This window comes from Carassius auratus, chromosome 43 (assembly GCF_003368295.1).
Source record: "Carassius auratus strain Wakin chromosome 43, ASM336829v1, whole genome shotgun sequence".
In the NCBI taxonomy this organism is placed as follows: domain Eukaryota; kingdom Metazoa; phylum Chordata; class Actinopteri; order Cypriniformes; family Cyprinidae; genus Carassius; species Carassius auratus.
In genome coordinates this window covers 8,691,988-8,711,945 of record NC_039285.1, presented here as the reverse complement: position 1 = coordinate 8,711,945, position 19,958 = coordinate 8,691,988, and the positions used below count along the sequence as shown (strand labels likewise).

Here is a 19,958-nt window from a genome sequence, read left to right as displayed (position 1 = left end):
GCTTTGTATTGGAAAAAAATTCTTAATTCGAGAATGATTCTTGAATGAATCGAATTAATTCATTTAATTCATTGACAATTAATTGGTTTCACAAAAGCAGTCTGAATTATTTTTTTCCTTTTTTTCAGTCGACCCACTGACTCCAATTGCAGCAGTAATTTCTGAATTAAGTGCTGACTAGAGAACAGTTTCCAGTGAACAGCGACTTCATATTTTAATCTGTTTCTCACACAAAGCTTTCACTTGCTTCAGAAGACTTGTTATATATAAATAATGTCACCGTTTGTTAATTTGATTTTATTATTATGTACCTCTGCCGGGTTTGAACTGGTCCGAATACAGCAGGAAGGATAACCATGAAAGTTTAAAGAGATACTTCACCCAAAAATGTATATTCTTTTGTGTTGTTTCAATCCTGTATGACTTTCTCTTCTGCAAAACACAAGATATTTTAAGAAATATCAATGGTCACCAAAAACGTTTGGCTGCCAGCATTCTTCAGAATATCGTTTTTTTTTTTTTTTTTTTTTTTTTATTCCACAGGAAAAAAAAAAGTCAGTTATACAGGTTTTAAACAACATGAGGGTGGTACATTTTTTTGTGTTCCACAGAAGACCGTATGTCATATGAAGTAAATAAATGATAACTGACAGTTCACTTTTGGGTGAACTTTACTGTGAAGACGGCTTAAATTGATTGATGTGAATATTGCTTAAAATGACTGAGTAATTTGATTTTACCCAGTCCATTTGAATTGAACTCACAAGACAACAGCGTAGTGTGTTTCTGCAGCAATAACAAAGCCCTAAAGCAGCATAAATGGATGCATGAATGTTATGTAAAACTAGATGAGCACAGGAGCGTAGCACATTTACTAGCAGCTTATGCTTCACTTTGTCCTATTGCAACCTTCAAAGTACAGCTTAGACTTCTAATGAGATTAGGCATGCTTGATATCTATTAGAACTCCTGAGTCCTGTTGGCTCCAGGTGAAGTAGTACACTGGTGGGAAGATGGAACACCGAAAAAACTTCTTTTGTTTCCACGGTTTAGATATTTGCACACTCCACGGCCTAAAGTGCACATCTGGAGAATGGTCATATGAGTGCTGTGGGGGCCGTCATGTTCACTCAAAGCTGTATTTCCTAAAGTGGTCCAGCGCTTGCTGTTTACACTACTGTATTTATGAAAGTCCATTGTCACGGCTCCAGTGTTCACCCCTTGTCTGTTATGTGTGTGTCTAATTTCACCTCAGAGCGGCTCGGTTTTGTTTTGCGTAACGAGAGCTTGGGGATTTGCGTGGCCCTAGAAGTTCTGTGCTATTTGCAGAGCTCTCGGTTTATTTTCAGTGTTGAGGAAGCATTCGAGTTAATAAATAATCTTTCAACCTGTTTTATGTCACTCAGCAGATTCTAAGCTTGCTTTAAACTCTTGTGAAGACATAAACATTTTTTAAGGAATAATAAAAGGTGATTTTTTTTTTGTTGTTTTGTTTTACAATTCATAAAAACATTAGTGACCCTTATTTTTTGCTCCCCTCAGGTAAATGTGTGAAGATTAAGAAGAAGCAGGGCTTGCCGACCAGCTTAGACAACACTAACAGACATTCACCCAGCAACAAGAAGAACGGTACACCTAGCTTGGTGGCCACCAGGCCCTTGAAAGAACGTGTTATTCACATTCTGGCCTTAAAGCCCTACAGCAAGCCTGAACTACTGCTCTGGCTGGAGAGGGAGAAAGCCAGTCCCAAGGACAAGGTCGACTTGAGTGCTGTGCTGGATGAGGTAAAACACAAGTGCACGGCATGCAGCAGCGCAAATGCGCAGCAAACACAATATTTATAATCTAGGTAAATGGAAAAATGTTTGCATACCTCAGTTGGTATCTTATGAGAATTTTTCGCATTTTACTATTTAATATAAATAGTTTCAAGTTGATGTTCTTACACTAATGACTTGTGTGTGTGTTTGTGCGAGTGATATTATCATTCAAATGTTTGTGATTAGTAAGATGCATTTACTTGATCAAAACCTACAGTAAGATGCATTTACTTGATCAAAACCTACAGTAAAAACAGTAGTACTGTGAAACAGTATTTCAATTTAAAATAACTGTTTTATATTTTTAGGTATTTTTAATGGCAGCCATTACTCCAGACTTCAGCGTCACATGATTCTTCACATTAATATTTATCATAATTATCAATTACCATGATTGATTTCTTTCAGGTGTTTTTGTTTTTTATAGAAAGGAAAAAAATAAATAAAATAAAAAACATTTATTTGAAATAGTAAATGCATGCATATGGTTACAAACAGTCACTTTTGATCAGTTTAATGCATCCTTGCTGAATAAAAGTATTAATGATTTATTTTTTTATTATTATTCAAAATCTTACTCACCCCAAACTTTTGAACAGTATTATATTATATTATATTATATTATATTATATTATATTATATTATATTATATTATATTATATTATATTATATTATATTATATTATATTATATTATATTATATTATATTATATTATATCACTAAGTCACAAACAAGTTAAAGATGTTTAATGAATTGTTTTGACTGAGGTGTATTAATGCACACAAAGCTTTCCAGACTGTCGCTCATGGAGGCTATAGTTTAAATCAGTTGCACATTTTTTGTCACTTTTGTGACCGTTTAAGTCGAAGCCTGGAGCCCTGTATATTAATATGTTGTTGATTAAAACTCTCTGTCAGCATTTCATTGTGCGCCAGTGGCAAGTTTTTTTTATATATATATATATATATCTCTCCCATCAGCCCTACTTCAGAAAACACCGTTCAGATAACATAGTTTGTCCAGAGCTGCTCCTCTATTGCGTCTGGGCAGACAAGATGGTTATGGCTGATTTTGTCAGTAGGTTTATTTGCTGAACGTTTCCTGCTGCGTTTATATTCAGGAGTTCCTGCAGAGTCAACAAGGGGAGATTGCGGTGCTAGCGGTAGCAATTAGCCTTCTGCCATAATGATATTTGGAGAATGGATTGCGATTTGACAGAAGGAGAGTTGAGCTGGGTTCATATTCCATTTGTAAAAGTGCTCTGCAGAATGCCCTATGCTGCAATACATTTATGCTTTCTGTTTTACATTTACAAGGTCTGAATTGAATTATGTCCTCTGGATGTATTTAAGAATGTCCTTAAAAGGCCTATCGTACATTATTTTTCTCTCTCGTAAAAAAAAATCTGAAGTGTCATATTTCTTCAAAAAGATGCTTACTCCAGTAATGCTTGATGGTTCAAGTCACTCTTGAGATATTATTTACTTAAGTGCGTTTGTGAAAAAGGCAGTTTCTCATCAGGATAATAATTATATATGTAATTGTATGTTTCCTTTCAGGTGGCTAAACTCAATCCCAAAGACAGCAGCTTTACACTAAAGGATGATTTCTACAGACATGTGCGGAGGGACTGGCCCGGCTATGTTGAAGAAGAGCGGCAACTCATTCAAAGGGTGTTGGCAAGGTACATGCAGTATTCTCAATTCTCACAACATCACTTTTATCTTTTTATTAATATTTATTGTCATTTCAGTGTGTCAGACTATAATCTTCCATACTTTACCTTAAAATACTTTACTTTGCTTTGCTTTGCAATCCAGCCTTTTTTGTCTTGCATAGACCCATTAGTAAGATTAAGTACCTCTTCATCAAGACCATATCAAAAATATTCTCTTTTTTCTCCCAAAATCTTTACATTAACTGTTCCCTCCGGGTGGAATGACCTGTCCAACTCTATTTAATTTTATTGAGCTTTATGTTAACAAAAAAAATTTTTAAATAGTTAAAACAACCCTGCTTAGAGACATGCTAAAATGTCATAACAGTATTATTTCCTAACTTCCTTTGACTAAGACGTTTGGTAGTTTTGTCATCCAGGCCTTGCCCCCGCAGTCTACTGAGATGATGTGTTTTTTTTGGAGGCTTTATTAAGTACGCGTTTTAGCACAGATGATGTGGTTAGTAGGCCTGTCTGAGCAGGAAGTCGTGCGATTCACTGTGCTGTTTAGTGGAATTATGCTGAAAGCTTCTGTGCAGGCACATTGAGTCCCGGAACAATAGGGGAATAAACGACAGCCATCCTGCCATGTTTTTGGGAGGTTCTCAATTTTTATGTGCACTGCCAGTCTAAATGAACCTAATGGGACAGATCAAGATGATCTTACAATAAACCCCAGAGCAGGATGTGCACAACACGACACGTTTGCAGAAACATCCATGCACTGCTTCAGTTCAAAAGTTTGGGGTCAGAAAGATATTTTTAAACATTTTTCGAAGAAGTTTCTCATGCTCACCAAGGCTGCATTTATTTGATCAAAAATACAGTCAAATGTAATATTGTGAAATATTATGATATAAGACAACTGTGCTAATTTATGTGATGGCAAACTGAATTTGCATCTCCAGTCATTACTCCAGTCTTCAGTGTCACAGGATCCTTCAGAAATCGTTCTAATAATCTGATTTGATGCTCAAGAAAAATGTTTAAAGAAGTTCTGCTTTCATATTTTTTTGTTGAAACCATGATGCATTTTTTTTCATATATAGAAAGTTTAAAAGAACATTTCGTAATGCATATCACTCAGTTGATTTACTGTAAAAAAAAAAAAAAGAATATATATATATATATATATATATATATATATATATATATATATATATATATATATATATATATATAATTTTCACAAATATAATATTTTTATTTACATATTTTTACTATATAGTCAAGAGTGGTTTGTTTTGGCACTGAACCAAGACGCTTCTGAAGAACTATCCTTCATGTGATGAAAAGGCAGCTCTTTGAGAGGAAGGAGCTGTAGGAAGCAGATTGTCAGAGGAAAGTTCCAGCAGAGTAGGAATGTCTCTGGCACCATTGTTCTCGTCACTGGACATTAGCGAGGCTTTTGCCAGTCCCACTGCAGATGCTATCAGCTAACCCGGAAATGCTAAGCTAGACTTCTGGCCGAATGAATGTTTTTACATTCCGTTCGGGATCAGCCAAACCTGATTAACACTCGTGCAAATCCTAGACCTTGATCTTGAGCTTTAAATTTCTTCCTGTTTAGTTCCTCTATTTCCTGTAAACACAAGTGCACCGTTTTAGAGCTTTCTAGAACTGGGAAGTTGATCTCAACTCGGGAACTGGTTCACAGAATTTAATTAGCAAAGATTTCCTGGTGGCAAGCATGAACCGGAATGGCATTTTGATGGCATCTCACTCTCTGATATTTCAGAAAACTCCAGCCTCTCAGCAGCAGCAGTAGCCAGTTGAAAAGTGTCCAGTCCAGCCATTCATTCCACAAAACCTCAGGGGATTCTCCATCCCAGCTCAGCCCTGTCAAGAATCTCTCCATGGTAAAAATGCACCTATAAAAAGAAGTGCTACCTTTCCTCTGTCTCGTTTTAAAACTTTTTGCATGCTGTAGTATCTATGCAATGGACTACCAGGTTCTTGTGTGTACTTACAGAGGTTTGTCACTGAATATATGATTGATATACCTGAGATTAGAGTGAGAAAAGCCTCCTTTTTTTTTTTTTTCTTGTGAAGATCATGTTTGGCGCCATCTGCTCTTTATTTATGGAGATGCTGGAGGCGCTTCAGTCCCAATTAAGCTGCCGGTCCACACTATTGCAGTTTTCCCATCTGCAAAGTTTGTGAAATCTCCTTCTTTCTTTACTCCCAGAAACGCCCAGTGCCTTCCGACCATCCAGAAAGTCAGACGCCAAAAAAGCAACGTTTATTAGATCAGAACAAGCTCTTGCAGTCTCCTTCCAATAGACATCTCAGCTCCTCCATGGGCCGTAGCTCTTCTGCTCATGGAAACACAAGTACAGCTCAGCAGAGCCCTAACGGTCTTTCCCAGCGGCACAAGCTCGGCGAGTCCAACAGCGTGCCCAAACCAGAACCAGCACAGCAGCCATCGTCCAGCCCCAAACACACAAGAACTGAACCAGCCATCTGCACGGACCAGCAGCTAGCAAACGGCCAGCACAAAAAGAAGTCTAAGAAGCATAAAGAAAAGGAGCGAGAGCGCTTAAAACCTGAGTGGGTCGAGACCAGTTCGGACCTCAAACAGAACCAGGAAAATGTTAAAGGTGAGGCAAAAGATTTCAAGGTAAAATGTTGGTGCAGAGATTTTTTTGCAAAGGAAAATAATATATACACTACTGTTTAAAAAGGTTTTGGTCAGTATGTTTATTTATGTATTTTTTGTTAAGGACATTTCTAAATATTACTTTATGATTTATACATTCTTGGGGTTTCTTAATTGCTAACAAGCAGCTGAAACATAGATACACATTCTCAACTTCTAAACAACATGGGAAATAAAATAAATAAATAAATAGATAAAAGGGAGCTGCTAACACCATTAGTTCCTGAAATGAATACTTTTATTCAGCAAGAATGCATGAAATTGGTAGAAAGCGACAGTAAAGACATAGCAGTTGTTTTCAATTGTACTAATATTTCAGATTTGATTTTTTTTTTTTTTTTTTAGAATTAAATACATGTAGCATTGATCAGCATATAAGATGGATATAACAGCATATAACTGGAAACATTACATGATTACATTACATCAATATTAATTGTGTGATTTGTCACAGTGTATTTACTTTTTTTTTCTAATTGTTGGCCTGTGTACATACTGTAGACATTATTTAAAATAAATAAGAATTTAAAAATGTATAATTTAATATATCTAATTATTTAAATTAAAAATATATATTAACACAAAATTATGTTTACCAGCTTTTTAAGCTGTACTGTTTTTGCCAATGAGATTTAAAGTCCACTATTAAATTGTATTACAACATGATGTTATGGTTGTTAGATGGTATGATGTCAGGCAGTGATAATGGTAGGGATTGTGGTGATCATTATCAATATTTATTAGCAATGCCAAAAGGCCAATGGAGTCATTGTTTTTCAGAGGGCTTTTTTTGTTGATGCTGAATAACTCGTTTCAGCTCTGCCACTGCAATTCCTCTCAGAGGTGGCTCACTGTGGGACACTTTCATTTCAAGAGAAATCATAGCAGAACAGGTTCAGACTTGCCAAGCAATTCAGGAAATATTCCTGTATGTTTGTGTGCGAGTGCAAGTACAAGTGACCCACTGTAAAACGCGGCAAAGTCTTTTCAGGCCGATGTCTTATCAGCAACGACTGCCCACCTTGTCCCTTATCGCAAGATTTGATAAATGGCTCCATCAGCCTGTGCAGTATGGCGTTTTGATATGTTTGCGTAGTGAGATTACATGAACCATTTTATCATTCTTGTCTGTGTTAATGTGTAGACCATGAACGACCCAACACACCTGTCTCCCGTTCCTCGCCCGACGAGCTGCCTGACTATTTATTGTAAGTAAGACCAGATTTCGGTTTATTTTACTGTTTTGTGCTTCTGTAATCTTGAAGTGGAGATGTCTGCTGATGATAAAGGAATAGAAAATGAACTGTTTGCACATTTAAAGCTATAGCGTGTCATTTAACTGAGTGGAAAGTAAGAATTCAAGTTAAAAATATAGAAAACACAAAAGTCTGTTTTGTTTTGGCTTTTAAATGTTCTGTATTTGAGCTTTTAAAGGCTCTGGTGTTCTCAGACAAACACCACAAGAATGAAAATACACATTTATTTGAATATGTAGCGCCACCTACTGCTTTCTCTTGGGAATCTGCCTAGGGACTTAATTTATTGGCCCTGTTAAAATGTTTTAGTTCACTCAAAAACGTTTCTTTCCAGAAAATACAACACTATTACCGACTCCGAGCAGCAGCAGAGGTACAAAGAGGATTTTTGTGCGGAGTATGATGAGTATAGAGACCTTCATGAACGCATAGGGAAAGTCACAGAGATATTTGTTCAGCTGGGATCCAAGATAAAGACGCTGTCTCCTGGGACACATGAGTATAAGGTTTGGAAAAAAGACATCATATACACTATTGTTCATATGTTTGGAGTCACTTTTTTAAAGAAGGAATTTATTTTATTTAAGGACGACACATTAAATTGATCCAAATTGACATTATAATAAAATTACAATGATTTCTGTATGATCATGTGACACTGAAGACTGCTGTAATGGCTTGTTTACCTGTGGAAGAATGTGTCTTTATTTTACAAGATAATGCCTTAGCATACCTTATATAATGGTTACATAATACATGATGTCAGAGGTTATTTTAGATAAATGTTTGGCTTTTTTTAATTTTGTTATTTTTTTTATTCTAGGTAATGGAAGTTCAAATAATGGAGAAGTATAGGAAGTATAAGAAGGTAAGAGAATTGTATTATGTGTGTTGAAAGTGTTTGCAAGGCACTCATTGAGCTCACTGAACTGCATATTTGCAAACTAGGGCTGGGTAAAAATATAAATTATTGCCTTAATTGTGTGCCTTATTTGAATAATCTGATCCCATTGGTCTTTCAGTGTTTTTAGTTTTGTCTAAATGCGATTATAGTATTTATTAATTCTTAATTGCTTATTTTATTTTATTTTAAATGTATGTTTTAATAATGTATGTGCGTTTTTCGGTTTAACTTTAATTCATTCCAGTTTGAATGATTTTATATTTTATTGAAAATATAAATACTTATTTAGGTCCGCTGCCAAGGGGATATTTTTATTTTAAATTTACGTTTTGATTTTAACATTTATATTTTATTTCATTTTTATTTCAACTAATGAAAACTATTTGAATAGTTCTTAATCATGGTAAACAATAACAAAACTTGGACCGTTTATATTCTGTGACGTGAATACTAAACATGATACAGATTAGAAACTGCGTCAGTACTGATATACCCACCTAATGTGCACATTTTGAAGGTGTTGTTCTTGTCCCTACAGAAGTTTCCAGGCTACCGGGAAGAAAAGAAGCGCTGTGAGTATCTCCATCAGAAACTATCACACATCAAGGACCTGATTCTGGACTATGACCGCTCACAAACTCCCTCCTAGTGCCAGCCGTTCCACTCTCCTCCTCCTCTTCCTCCTCAGTCTGCTCGCACGGACCAAAAAACTCCTCAGTGGAAAATAAACCAGGACCAAATGTCTCTTCTTGAGCACAACAAGGCATTTCCGTGTCTTTCCTCCACACAAACTGTGGGTAACAATGTGGAGGCTGAGGATCTATGCCCAAACTATCCCATAAAGGCCAAGACCTCCGACTAGTGACTTAAGCCCTTTAAAGGTTTTTTTTTTTCTTGTGTAAAAAGTGTTGCATTGAGGGATTGGTTAGATGTGAGACACAACCTAAGCCAAAATAGTTTTGTTTCTGTGTGTGTGTGTGTAACCATTGCCCTTGACCTTCTAACCCTGGCTCTGAGCTCTGACCTTCAGGGCTGCGTGCTGCTTTTATTGTACAATCATAAAGCCTGGACGATGAGAGATGATTATCTGTCAGTGAACTATCAGAGAACTTAAGCACAGTTTCTATTTTGGTATTTTACCGAATGTATATTTGTACACTTGTAAGATCTTGACATCTATTAAAGAGCGTTTAATCACTGGATAGAATAAGGGAAACCTGGAATTTTCTTAACTTGAGGTGATCCTACCAAACTCTGTGGAGGGTGCAATCCATCAAATGAACTTCAGACTCTTAATTAGACGATACCCTCCTCTTTTGTCTGTAGCTGCATGATGAGTTCTGGGATACAAATTAAATCTGATGAAATCTGAGATGAAAGGTGCTTAACCTTTAAGTGATCATTTTATAATGGTTTTTGTGTCCAGTGTTCAAACCACTACAGGAGACTGTCCTTAAAATAACGATGTTGATATCATCATCATTATTATAATTATTATTATTATTATTTGGACACTAAACAGCAGAAACAATCATGTTTTAAAGCACATTGAATTTCTTTTATTCTTTTTTTTTCTAACAAAGAATATATTGATTAATGGACAAGAAAAACAATATTTATCTGATCTGTTGGATATGTTACGGGAAATTTGACATATGTTTTGTTGACATCATTATTGGTATAATTTCTTGAAGTTTGAATGAACTCTGAATTCTTTCCCTTTGAAAAGCATGAAGGAGACCTTCATAGACTGTGTCAGGCTTTCTCTGAAACTTCGTTTGAGTCATGTTTTATGTGAATGAAAGTATACAGTGTGTCTGGTTTCCCAGAATGTATTACTGGATGAACACAGATGGAGGATCTCACTGGCGTTCTGCTTTACTCAACGGCCCAGCGTGAACACCGTACGTCATAGAAGAAGTCTTTCCAAAGTCCCTCGATGTCTGTGTCATTCCTGTTCATGCCCTTAGCCTCATGTACATTATGGAAGTATTTTCTTGTCACTTTTGCGATTTGACATTTCTCTTGTGGAGACTGCTGATCTGTTATTTATGTCACTACAGTGTTAGTTCCTCTAATCCTTTATCTTGATTAGTTATCCCGCTGGAAAACTGATAATATTTGCCAAAATAGCATTGCTCTTTATATTGTTAACAGTTTGTTTCAACCTTTCATGGGGCAACTTCATGTAGATGCCTTAAATAAACTGGACCACATTAACTTAATACAATGGAAATGTCTTCTGATTTTAATTTAATTTCAGTTTGTTTAGCAGATTCTTATTAAATCTATAAAAAAATGTGTTAATTGAGGTACAGCTAAATGAAAATCTTAAAATATGTTATACTGTATATTATATATAATAGTGTAGTATATTATATTCAGGTCTCAAATTAAGGGGGGGCGGGGGGGATGGGTGTCATCCCCCTGGTTGAAAAGAAATGACAAAAAGTATAACCACCTTCCCCTTTACCATCCCTTTTGGATTAATAATGTGTATTATGTGAAACTTATCATGCAAATAAAATGTTACAATTATCTACTGCCATAACTGTGATATAAATAACTGCGAATGGCCAATCAGAACTCTGTTCTGTTACAAGCTACGTGGAAGCTGATATATATAGTTCTTAGCAATGTATATTTCTAATCAAAAAATTAGGTTTTGTTATATTTACGGTAGGAAATTATCTGATGAGAAAAATTGATAATTTTGACCCATGCAATGTTTTTTTTTTTTTTTTTTCTATTGTTAAAAATATACCCCAGCGACTTAAGACTGGTTTTGTGGTCCAGAGTCGCACATTACATATTATAGTACACATTATATATTTACATTACATTTATGCATCTAGCAGATGCTTTTATCCAAAGCGACTTACAGTGCATTCAGGCTATACATTTTTAACCCATGTGTGTGATCCCTGGGAAACGAACCCACAACCTATATATAGAGAGAGAGAGAGAGAGAGAGAGAGAGAGAGAGAGAGACATACTGTACACACATGATGTTAAGCTTACTGAGACTTGTTGTAGCACTTGTTCATTTGTTGATTTTGATTGCTTCCTTTGTCCTCATTTGTAAGTCAATTTGGATAAAAGCATCTGCTAAATTACTAAATGTAATGTAAATGTAATATATATACAGGGTGGGACATATTTCATAACTAGGAGGAATTCTTTAAAAAAGTCTAAAGAGCTCATCTCTTGAACCCAGTCTCGGTACACCCCTAACATATATAAACAAATTAAAACATAAACTGAAAATATAAAATATAGAGGCAAATTTAAGCTTAAATAAAACCTATAATAGAATATGACTAACATGAAAAGCAACCCTAGTTTAGAACACTGTGGACCTGATCTCACAGGGTAATTTGCATAATGACATTTAATAGCAGTCAAATTTCCACTCACTTATTTTGAAGGACATACATTCGTTTGTATCTGTTGTAGTTCTATTTTTTCCGCATCAAAGAGTCTGCCCAACGTTTTCCTTAAAAAAGGTGTTGAAGTAAACTAATAGAACCAATAATATTGTATCTTTTGAATTTTTCATTTCCATTTCTGAATATGAATGGATAAGGCATTTATTTCAGCATGAAATAGAAACGTAACTTATTTACTACATGCATTTTATTGCTCTTATTGTGAACGATGATTTAATGGTTCATCCATGCATGCCTATTCCTTCATCATACTTGCATTACATTGCAACTTTAAATCTAGTTTAAGCCTATGCTGTAATAAGTTTCAAACTAAACCATCACAAATCCCTGTAGAAATTCTGTATCCATAAGAGATAATTGTGTCAGTTTTAATTGTGTCTCAGGACAAACTGTTGAAATTTTAACTTAGAAGTCAAGTGATAAACGAACCAAAACCTTTTCAAAAGTGCATAAAAATACCTTTATTAAAGTTCACAGATTGTTCTTAAAAGTGGTTTGTGTTGACAACCAATAATGTAGAATCGAAATGTATATAGTTATCTTTTGCCACGATAAACCAAAAATTATAATAACTAACAAAAACCTTTCTGGCACCTAAAATAAAGCCTCAGTAAACAACTCTGGGATCTATCAGAACGAGGTAGAATATCTTATTTCACAGATGCTTCACCGCACAGAGGAGCACATATTTCAGAAAGTTGAGCGTCTGCCATCAGAGAGCATCTTTTTGTTGAAAAGTTCCAAAATGTGTTTATGTACCCTAATCTCAGTTTCATCAGTACCAAAGGAACATCATCTCTATTAAAAATACTAAATATTTCCTAATATGCATGTGTATCATTTCACTAGGACTGCCATAATACAACAACAGATACAGTAAGGCACACAGGAGTGTGTACTCCGCATGTAGTCAAACCCACACTGCAAAATCTTATCTAAATTATGCTATTTTATTTATTATTAATATTATTTTGTGCAAAACAGTTGTGTTCTCATGTCTCTCTTATAGAACAATTAAGTGGATCCCTTTACAAAAGTATAAACTTAACAGTAGTCTAATCTCACACTAAAATTACCTCAAAACATTTGTTAGGAACGTTTCCTAATACAAAACATTTTGGGTGTTACTCTAAAGCATTTTCTTAAATCATGGCTTGATTTTAAGGCTGGGCCTCAAAACTGACAATATGCCTAAAAGAGAGGAAATAAGCCCGCAGAAGCCAACCACCCCTGCATTAGTCTGGTAAATGCCCAGTTTGTCAAGCGGAATGAAAAGGTCGCAAACATTTTTTAATGTATCGAGAGCCACAGACGGCTCATTTCTGAGGCTGTCGAGGAGAAGGAAGAGAAAGGCGTCAAGCTGAGGCACTATGACGCAGGCCACATCCGGGCTTTCATTGAGGTGCTGGTCAATTTTTCGCTGGTAGTGTCGGTCCCGAGACTTCTGCACCATAAGCTGAATGATCACATAGACGTCTCTGGTCAGATTCATGACCAAGGACAGGAAATAGAAGCGAGTGGAGTTCAAGCTCCAGCGCTCCTTGTCGATATCTCGTATTAGCCCGATACTTCTGGCCCAGAGTATGTTGTCACAGATGAAGTACAAGGCACGGTTGAGGTTAGCAAAACTAAGGCAAAAGCGCAGCACGGGGTCAGAAATATTAAGAGTGCTCTTGACCGCATGAATCGAGTTGACCGTGTTCCCAAGCCTGAATACTGAACAAAAAAGAACATACATTACTGATAATATTCTTTTACTTTCTGTGAAAATTAATTAAGGTTGTGTGCTGGATTATTTCCATAAAACAAATGTGTGTCTACTTTTATATTACTTGTACTTTTCTAAGTAAGGGGTGTAAAAAGTACTTAGAAATTGTACAGTACTTAATTTGTAATGAGAGGGTACTAAACTGATTGAACTGTAAAGACAGTAACATTCATCTCTCCAACTATCTGAGATAAACTCATAGTGATAGTAAAGACAGAACAGTTACTACAAACAAAGAAACGAAATAACTTTTGTGTTTTGTGTAACTGTTTTATGTAACATGTTTGTTCTTACGCTTCCGCCCGGAGCTCATATTAGATTCCAGGAATTGTAGCTTTTTCACCAGATCTTTCCTCTTCGCTTCATTTCTCAGAAGGTATTTCAACAACGCGCACGCATATTGGGTTGCTCTACAAACAAATAAAATGTTGAGACACAGTCTAGCTCGTCTTTAAGGGAAAACCATTTCAATCCGATGGTGTTTTGACGGATGACAGGCTTTGATAAAAGACACTGACCTGAATAGGCGATCCCTGCCTTGACTCTGGTTAGTGAAGCTGATGAAAGTTTCCATGAGGCTGCGACAGATAGACTAGTTACTAGGACAACACTGTGTAAAACACGGTTTCAGAAATAAATTACTGAAAGCACAAAAGGCAATGCATGATCAAAAGTTAAAGATCCGTGTTAGTGTAGTCACTGTATGTCCTGTCAAATCCACACGATCCTGCGTGGCGGTGGGAACTGAGGTGAAAGTTCAAGCAACCTACAAAACACACGTTGGACCTAAAGAACAAACTTCACATCCCTTTAGTAAATCATTATTCTGTCGCGTTTATACAAATTTTGGACTAACGGATTATATGCGATGCATGATTTATAAGGTTATACAAAGTATTTATGATATGCAGCACACGCAGAGTGTTTAGCGTTAGGAAATCCGACTCATTTTCCGGAATCGATTCCTTTGAACAGTTCGCTCGAAAACCCATTCCATTTTACGTCATGACGCAATTGCGTCATCACATGGTTGCCATTCAAGTCTGATTTTAATCAAAGTTGTCAAACGCTATGTACACTGTATAAGCGTGTTTAATGTAATTTAACGTATCCCAGTTTTGTTTGTTGCAGTTGTGATTCGAGTTGTAAACTTGTTTCCAGTATATTTTATTTGTAATATTTCTTCTATCGTTCCAAAAGTAAAATCATCCTTGCTTTAAACAATTCATGGTTCAGACTGGCTTTGTGACCCTGTTTCATTGAAAAGATCCGACTCAAAAGAACGATTCGTTCACGTAGCCTATTGTTTGGTTCATGTTCCCAATGCACTCTACGTTATAATATGTGTTACAATTATAAAGAAGATAACTAATTATTTGTTGTTTCTGTAAATTGTTTTAAAAAGTGTTTATATTAATTGTTAAATGCGGAGCTCGAGCCTTTAAATCGGATGTTTTTGGATGACGTAGCCTAATTCACGGTGTGTACTTCCTGATTTAACTGACCAATGACTGGCTCAGGATTGAAGAATGCAAATACCTGGAATAGAACTACAGGTTAGTATACCTGCATAGACATAATACCTGTTCCTTATTATACTACGTTTAATACTAGCATCTATTTATTTAATTAATTTGTGAGGCAAGTGTGAATGTGATCACATGCATTTTATTTGCAGTACCATTAAATATGTTGCATATGATCTATTTCTTATGATATTAACGATGATTGTTGTTGGTACAGACAAGTGACAATTAAATTCTCAAGCATTCTTTATTTAGGCTGTGAGAGTGTGTGCATTTTAAAGTATTAGTGTGAATTCTGAAAGTCTGTTCATGTATACATAAGATCAAAATCATTAAGGACTCTTTAGTAACTGTCAAAAAATAGGAAATAATTTACATAAAACACATCATAAAAGCAGGGCATTGACAGTCCAACTGAGTGACTTGGATGAGATTACCAGGCATAGCCTACTTTCTATTTTTATACATGATGTACATGACGATTTGAACTGCTCCCATGAGTACAATATTGCTGCTTTTTGGAGGAATATGCCCAGACATTTATTTGTGCTTGTTATAATTCAGTTCATCTGTCTATTATTGTTTACAGAAAAAAAAACATATAATATATGTAAAATAGATAACAGATTTCAAATTTATTATCATCTTTTACTATGAAACGGCTTTGTTCAGTAGCTTATAGAAAATCAGGATCTAGAAATGTGATGGCTTTGAAATTAGAAAGTGAAATGCTTCAATTTTTTTTTTTACATAAGGATGACTGTGAAATTTAAAATGAATCATCTGTGATATTTTTCTTGACCTTTGGTTATTCTTTTTTATTTGATCTATTTAATGTTTTATCTAAAATGTTTTATTTTTTATCTTTATTATTGTTTCTGATGTGCAGCCTGAAAGAGAATATTTGAAACTGGGGAAAATATTTTTTTATTCAGGTAGTAAGCGTCTTTGATTGATGACCGTAAGGCCAAAATGACATGATTAAATCCAGAATGATTAAAGCCAGAGTTCATTCTCCCAAAAATGAAAATGTGTATGAGGACGTGGAAGCTGATGAGGATGAGGAAGTGATATAATGACTAAAGAAAAAAACTCATCAAATCAAGTAAATTGTTTATAGCAAATTTAAATTTTAGGGCAAACTATTCCTTTAATGCTTGCCAGATAAATTATTTGATTGTATTTTTGCTTCATACATATACATATATATATATATATATATATATATATATATATATATATATATATATATATATATATATATATATATATATGTATATATATATATATGTATATATATATATATATATATATATATATGTATATATATATATATATATATATATATATATATATATGTATATATATATATATATATATATGTATATATATATATATATATATATATTAGTACATATACAATTATTTTTACTTTATTAAAACCTCAATAAGATCTGATCAGTTTAAACATACACCTACAGAGGGCAGTGTTTAATCAAGAAGGATTCTCAAAAAATATCTTTGCACGCACCAGCTGAACATAGCTCAGTCATAAACTCAACCACCTCAAGGCTGCAATATGGCATTTAGAAAGGCAGTTCATGTAAAAGGCCTCTCAAATTAAATAAACAGTTTTAAGACATTTTTGTCGTTTATCACTTTTTATCAATTTCTCTATGGATTTGCTATATTGCAATTCTCAGTTGTTTCAGGCTATATTGATGTGATGAAATGGTTTTGGACATTGTAAATTATGATATGGCAAGAGATTTGCATGCATGATATTGCCTCAACTATTACAGAGGTATTCCTGGAACAGCTGTTTGTAGTTTATTGAGAAAAGCACAGATGGTTTACCCAAGAATACAGTGTTCTTGAAGAAGCATATTCATGTAGTTTATTGAAAAACAATAAATTTAACAAATGCATTTTCAGCTGTTACTGTGTAGAGCATAACACTCATTCTTGGTTATTGACTACCAGACTGCCGTGTTGATGCGTCTCAAACGGACACAGATGCTTAATGCTACACATTTTGAAATTAATTATAACTAAGATCAAGATGATCACATGTTGCTACGTATTTACAGAGAAACACATTACACTTATGAAAGCTGTTGAACATGATGACGTTACAAGAGATTTTTTTACGGACAAGATATTAGATGAAAAATTAATAAAGAAATGTATTCCAGGAAAACAAAGAATCTCACTTTTTTATTGAAATTATTGATTGAAGCACAGGCTATTTTAAGCATGCCTAGAGACGAGTAAATCTATAATATATTTTTCTCCTTTGTCCTTGAACAGGAGGTTATTTAGAGGTTTATTCCAAAGGGTTGCCAGGTGCAGTACATCATGCTCTGTTGTGCAAGACTGGAGATAATACAGTGTGTTATGAATGCCCTCAAATCTTTAAAGGTTTTATAAGAGGCAGTTTTAGCTTTATTGTGATACACTTGTATATACATTTTCTGCCAGGATTAATTTGAATTACATTAATTTATTAATTTGAATTACATAAATTTTATGGACATTTCTGTTAACTATAGTCTAAAACACAATGCAGTGTAGTGCAAATTCTAAATACAGGAAGAACACCTGTAAAAAAAAAATCTATACAAAAAGGCATCCTTGGTAGCGAGAAAAGGGCATATTTGTTTGTTCCTCTGCTTTGATTTGTGGAAGGAGGACTTTAGTTCATCAGATACAATATAAATGTTTATATGTGATTATAAAAATTAAATAAAATAATTAAAACTAATAACAACAATAAAACATTCAGGTATGTGTCTGATCAAAATGTAAGTAGCTAGTTTACAATAAAAATCCTTGAATTCTTCCATAATGCTCTTACAGTTTTATGTACACATTTGTTATATTTGCTTGGTTTCTTATTCAGACTCATGGATTGCAATTAGAAAACACGCATTTCAGACTTTTATTCTTCAAAAAAAAAAAAAAAAAAAAAAAATCAGATCAATATCACATGTACTGTCATTATTCCATCCTCAAAAGATATATCATTTGAAAAGAGAGCCTTTCATGTTTATTGAAGCTAGCCAAAGCCCTCTAAAGTAGCAGCTGTTGAAGAAGTTGCATCAAACAGAAAGGCATTCAAGCATTTCATGGAGCTTTGTTTTGATCAAAAGACAATTATTTTACAAAATCCGCCTTTTCTTGATTGTCTTTTTCTTCAGCTAAAATGTCTTTCACAACTTGCATATATTACCATTGTTGTTTTGTGACAACAAATGACACTATAAAATAAATAAAAAATTATCTCTTTTTTTTCTATGAAATCTGTTTACTAAAGAGTGGATTTTAAAGATCGTAATGCATATTACAGTATGTAGCATATCAAGGGCATTAATTTATTCACACAGTCTGGGCTGAAAGTGACTCAAGTGTAAACGTGAAATGCATCATTCAAAAAATGAAATCTTTGCAAAAAATTCTCTATATTTTTGTAGTTCACAATGATGAATAATGTATTTGCCCCTCTCTCCAAGGAGCCTACAGTACATGTCAATGAAGTCAATGAAGACTAGATGCTATAGCAAAGGTTTAGAAAAAAAAAATGTGTCTATCACTGTGCTGTTCGCGCTAGTCTTACATTGTTCAGATATACAGTATGAATTTAACACTGAGTTCTAAAATAGGGTGAACATATTATGAATTATTATTTATTATTATGCATTTACCTACTTTTCCAGGACTGGCAGTATTGTATTATGCACATTAAGGTCCAGCATATAGATTTCCCATAAATCATAGCTTTGAAACTTCTTTGATCAGAACATTCAACCAATTTTGCCTTGAGCCAGAGAATTCATGCTGTAAAGAGATCTTTGGCATTAAGTGAGGGGCAAAAACCCATTTGAACTCAGGTTTAGACAGCCGAGAGAGATTAGCTTCTTATTTTGCAATGTCCTTTCACCAGTTATAAGACTCAGGGGACCTGCAGAATCAATACAAAAACACTAAATTAAAACATTCCTGTGGATGCAGAATTATCTCAGTCATATTATAGGAAATAATCATATTGATGAACCTGCCAACTGCTAGCATCTCAGCAGCCCTTCATAGGACAAATGGTATATACACAAAAGACAAGGAATAAACATAAAAAATAAAATAAAAATAAAAAACTGTTTTGATATACAGTGCCTTCTATATGTATTGGAACAGTAAAGAGAAAATTGTTCTGTTTGCTGTGGAGTCAAGAAACCTGTAAATATGATTCAAAGATGAAAATGAGACAAAACTACAGAATGTCACATTTTATTATTGGGCGATTCAACACAAAGATGTTTCACCAGTTAAGAAGATCAGCACTTTTAGATTTTCATCTCCCTGTCTGATGTGAGCAGAAGTATTGGATCAGTTGCCTCGCAGGTCTTTCTAAGTGTTCAGCTGTGTCCTGCTGCATTAATTCTTCAGATATTAAAAGCAGAATGTGTTTTATACATTGCTTCTGCATTCCAAGTCTTGCATTCGATGATGACACAAACAAACCAGAATGAAGATGAGGAAGCCGACCCCAAAGAAGTCAATTAGAACGAAAAACAGTAGTTGATGACAGACAAATCATAAAAGCTGTGAAAATGATCCCTAAAATACATGTCTGTAAAATCACCAACAACCTCCAGAAAGCTGGAGTGATGCTCTGTCAATCTACAGTCTGCAGGAGAATTTGACACACAATTACAGAAGCTACACAGCAAGATGCAAACCTCTGATCAGCACCACAAATGTGAGCCAGTAAAGCTTTGGAACTGAGTTGATGGACCGATGAGACAAAGATTAACCTTTATCTGAGTGATTGGGAAGCAAAAGTGTGGAGATAAAAGGGAACT

The 19,958-nt window shown here is 34.7% G+C and overlaps 2 protein-coding genes across 4 annotated transcripts in view; one reads left to right on the top strand and one right to left on the bottom strand.

Moving 5' to 3' along the window:
• Positions 1–10,584, top strand: part of LOC113061618 (RNA polymerase II elongation factor ELL2-like) — a 57,064-nt gene extending 46,480 nt beyond the window's left edge. For both annotated transcript variants that reach the window (XM_026230895.1, XM_026230896.1), the window contains exons 5-12: positions 1,543–1,784; positions 3,380–3,504; positions 5,276–5,396; positions 5,726–6,137; positions 7,341–7,404; positions 7,787–7,958; positions 8,276–8,320; positions 8,895–10,584. In XM_026230895.1, the coding sequence (XP_026086680.1) occupies positions 1,543–1,784; positions 3,380–3,504; positions 5,276–5,396; positions 5,726–6,137; positions 7,341–7,404; positions 7,787–7,958; positions 8,276–8,320; positions 8,895–9,005 (1,292 nt within the window). In that variant the 3' untranslated portion in view covers positions 9,006–10,584. The remainder of the gene's footprint in view (positions 1–1,542; positions 1,785–3,379; positions 3,505–5,275; positions 5,397–5,725; positions 6,138–7,340; positions 7,405–7,786; positions 7,959–8,275; positions 8,321–8,894) is intronic.
• A 1,662-nt stretch (positions 10,585–12,246) lies between these two features.
• On the bottom strand, positions 12,247–14,522 carry LOC113061617 (peroxisomal membrane protein 11A-like). 2 transcript variants are annotated; one of them, XM_026230894.1, is made up of 4 exons: positions 14,241–14,522; positions 14,092–14,151; positions 13,868–13,983; positions 12,247–13,521 (listed from the first exon to the last, which is right to left on the bottom strand). In XM_026230894.1, exons 2-4 carry the CDS (start codon positions 14,145–14,147, stop codon positions 12,953–12,955), a joined length of 741 nt encoding a protein of 246 aa, XP_026086679.1. In that variant the 5' UTR covers positions 14,148–14,151; positions 14,241–14,522; the 3' UTR covers positions 12,247–12,952. The 2 variants fall into 2 exon arrangements, with proteins under 2 accessions (XP_026086679.1, XP_026086678.1); XM_026230893.1 differs by having other exon boundaries at positions 14,092–14,339; positions 14,430–14,521.
• Between the last annotated feature and the right edge of the window lie 5,436 nt (positions 14,523–19,958).

What these genes read in the sequence shown, in the direction of transcription:
- LOC113061617 (XM_026230894.1), bottom strand. Translation starts at nt 14,147, where the DNA reads ATGGAAACTTTCATCAGCTTCACTAACCAGAGTCAAGGCAGGGATCGC. An exon ending in GGCAGGGATCGCCTATTCAG is followed by an intron (nt 13,984 to 14,091) that starts GTCAGTGTCTTT and finishes ATTTGTTTGTAG; the next exon opens with AGCAACCCAATATGCGTGCG. An exon ending in TATGAGCTCCGGGCGGAAGC is followed by an intron (nt 13,522 to 13,867) that starts GTAAGAACAAAC and finishes TTTTTTGTTCAG; the next exon opens with TATTCAGGCTTGGGAACACG.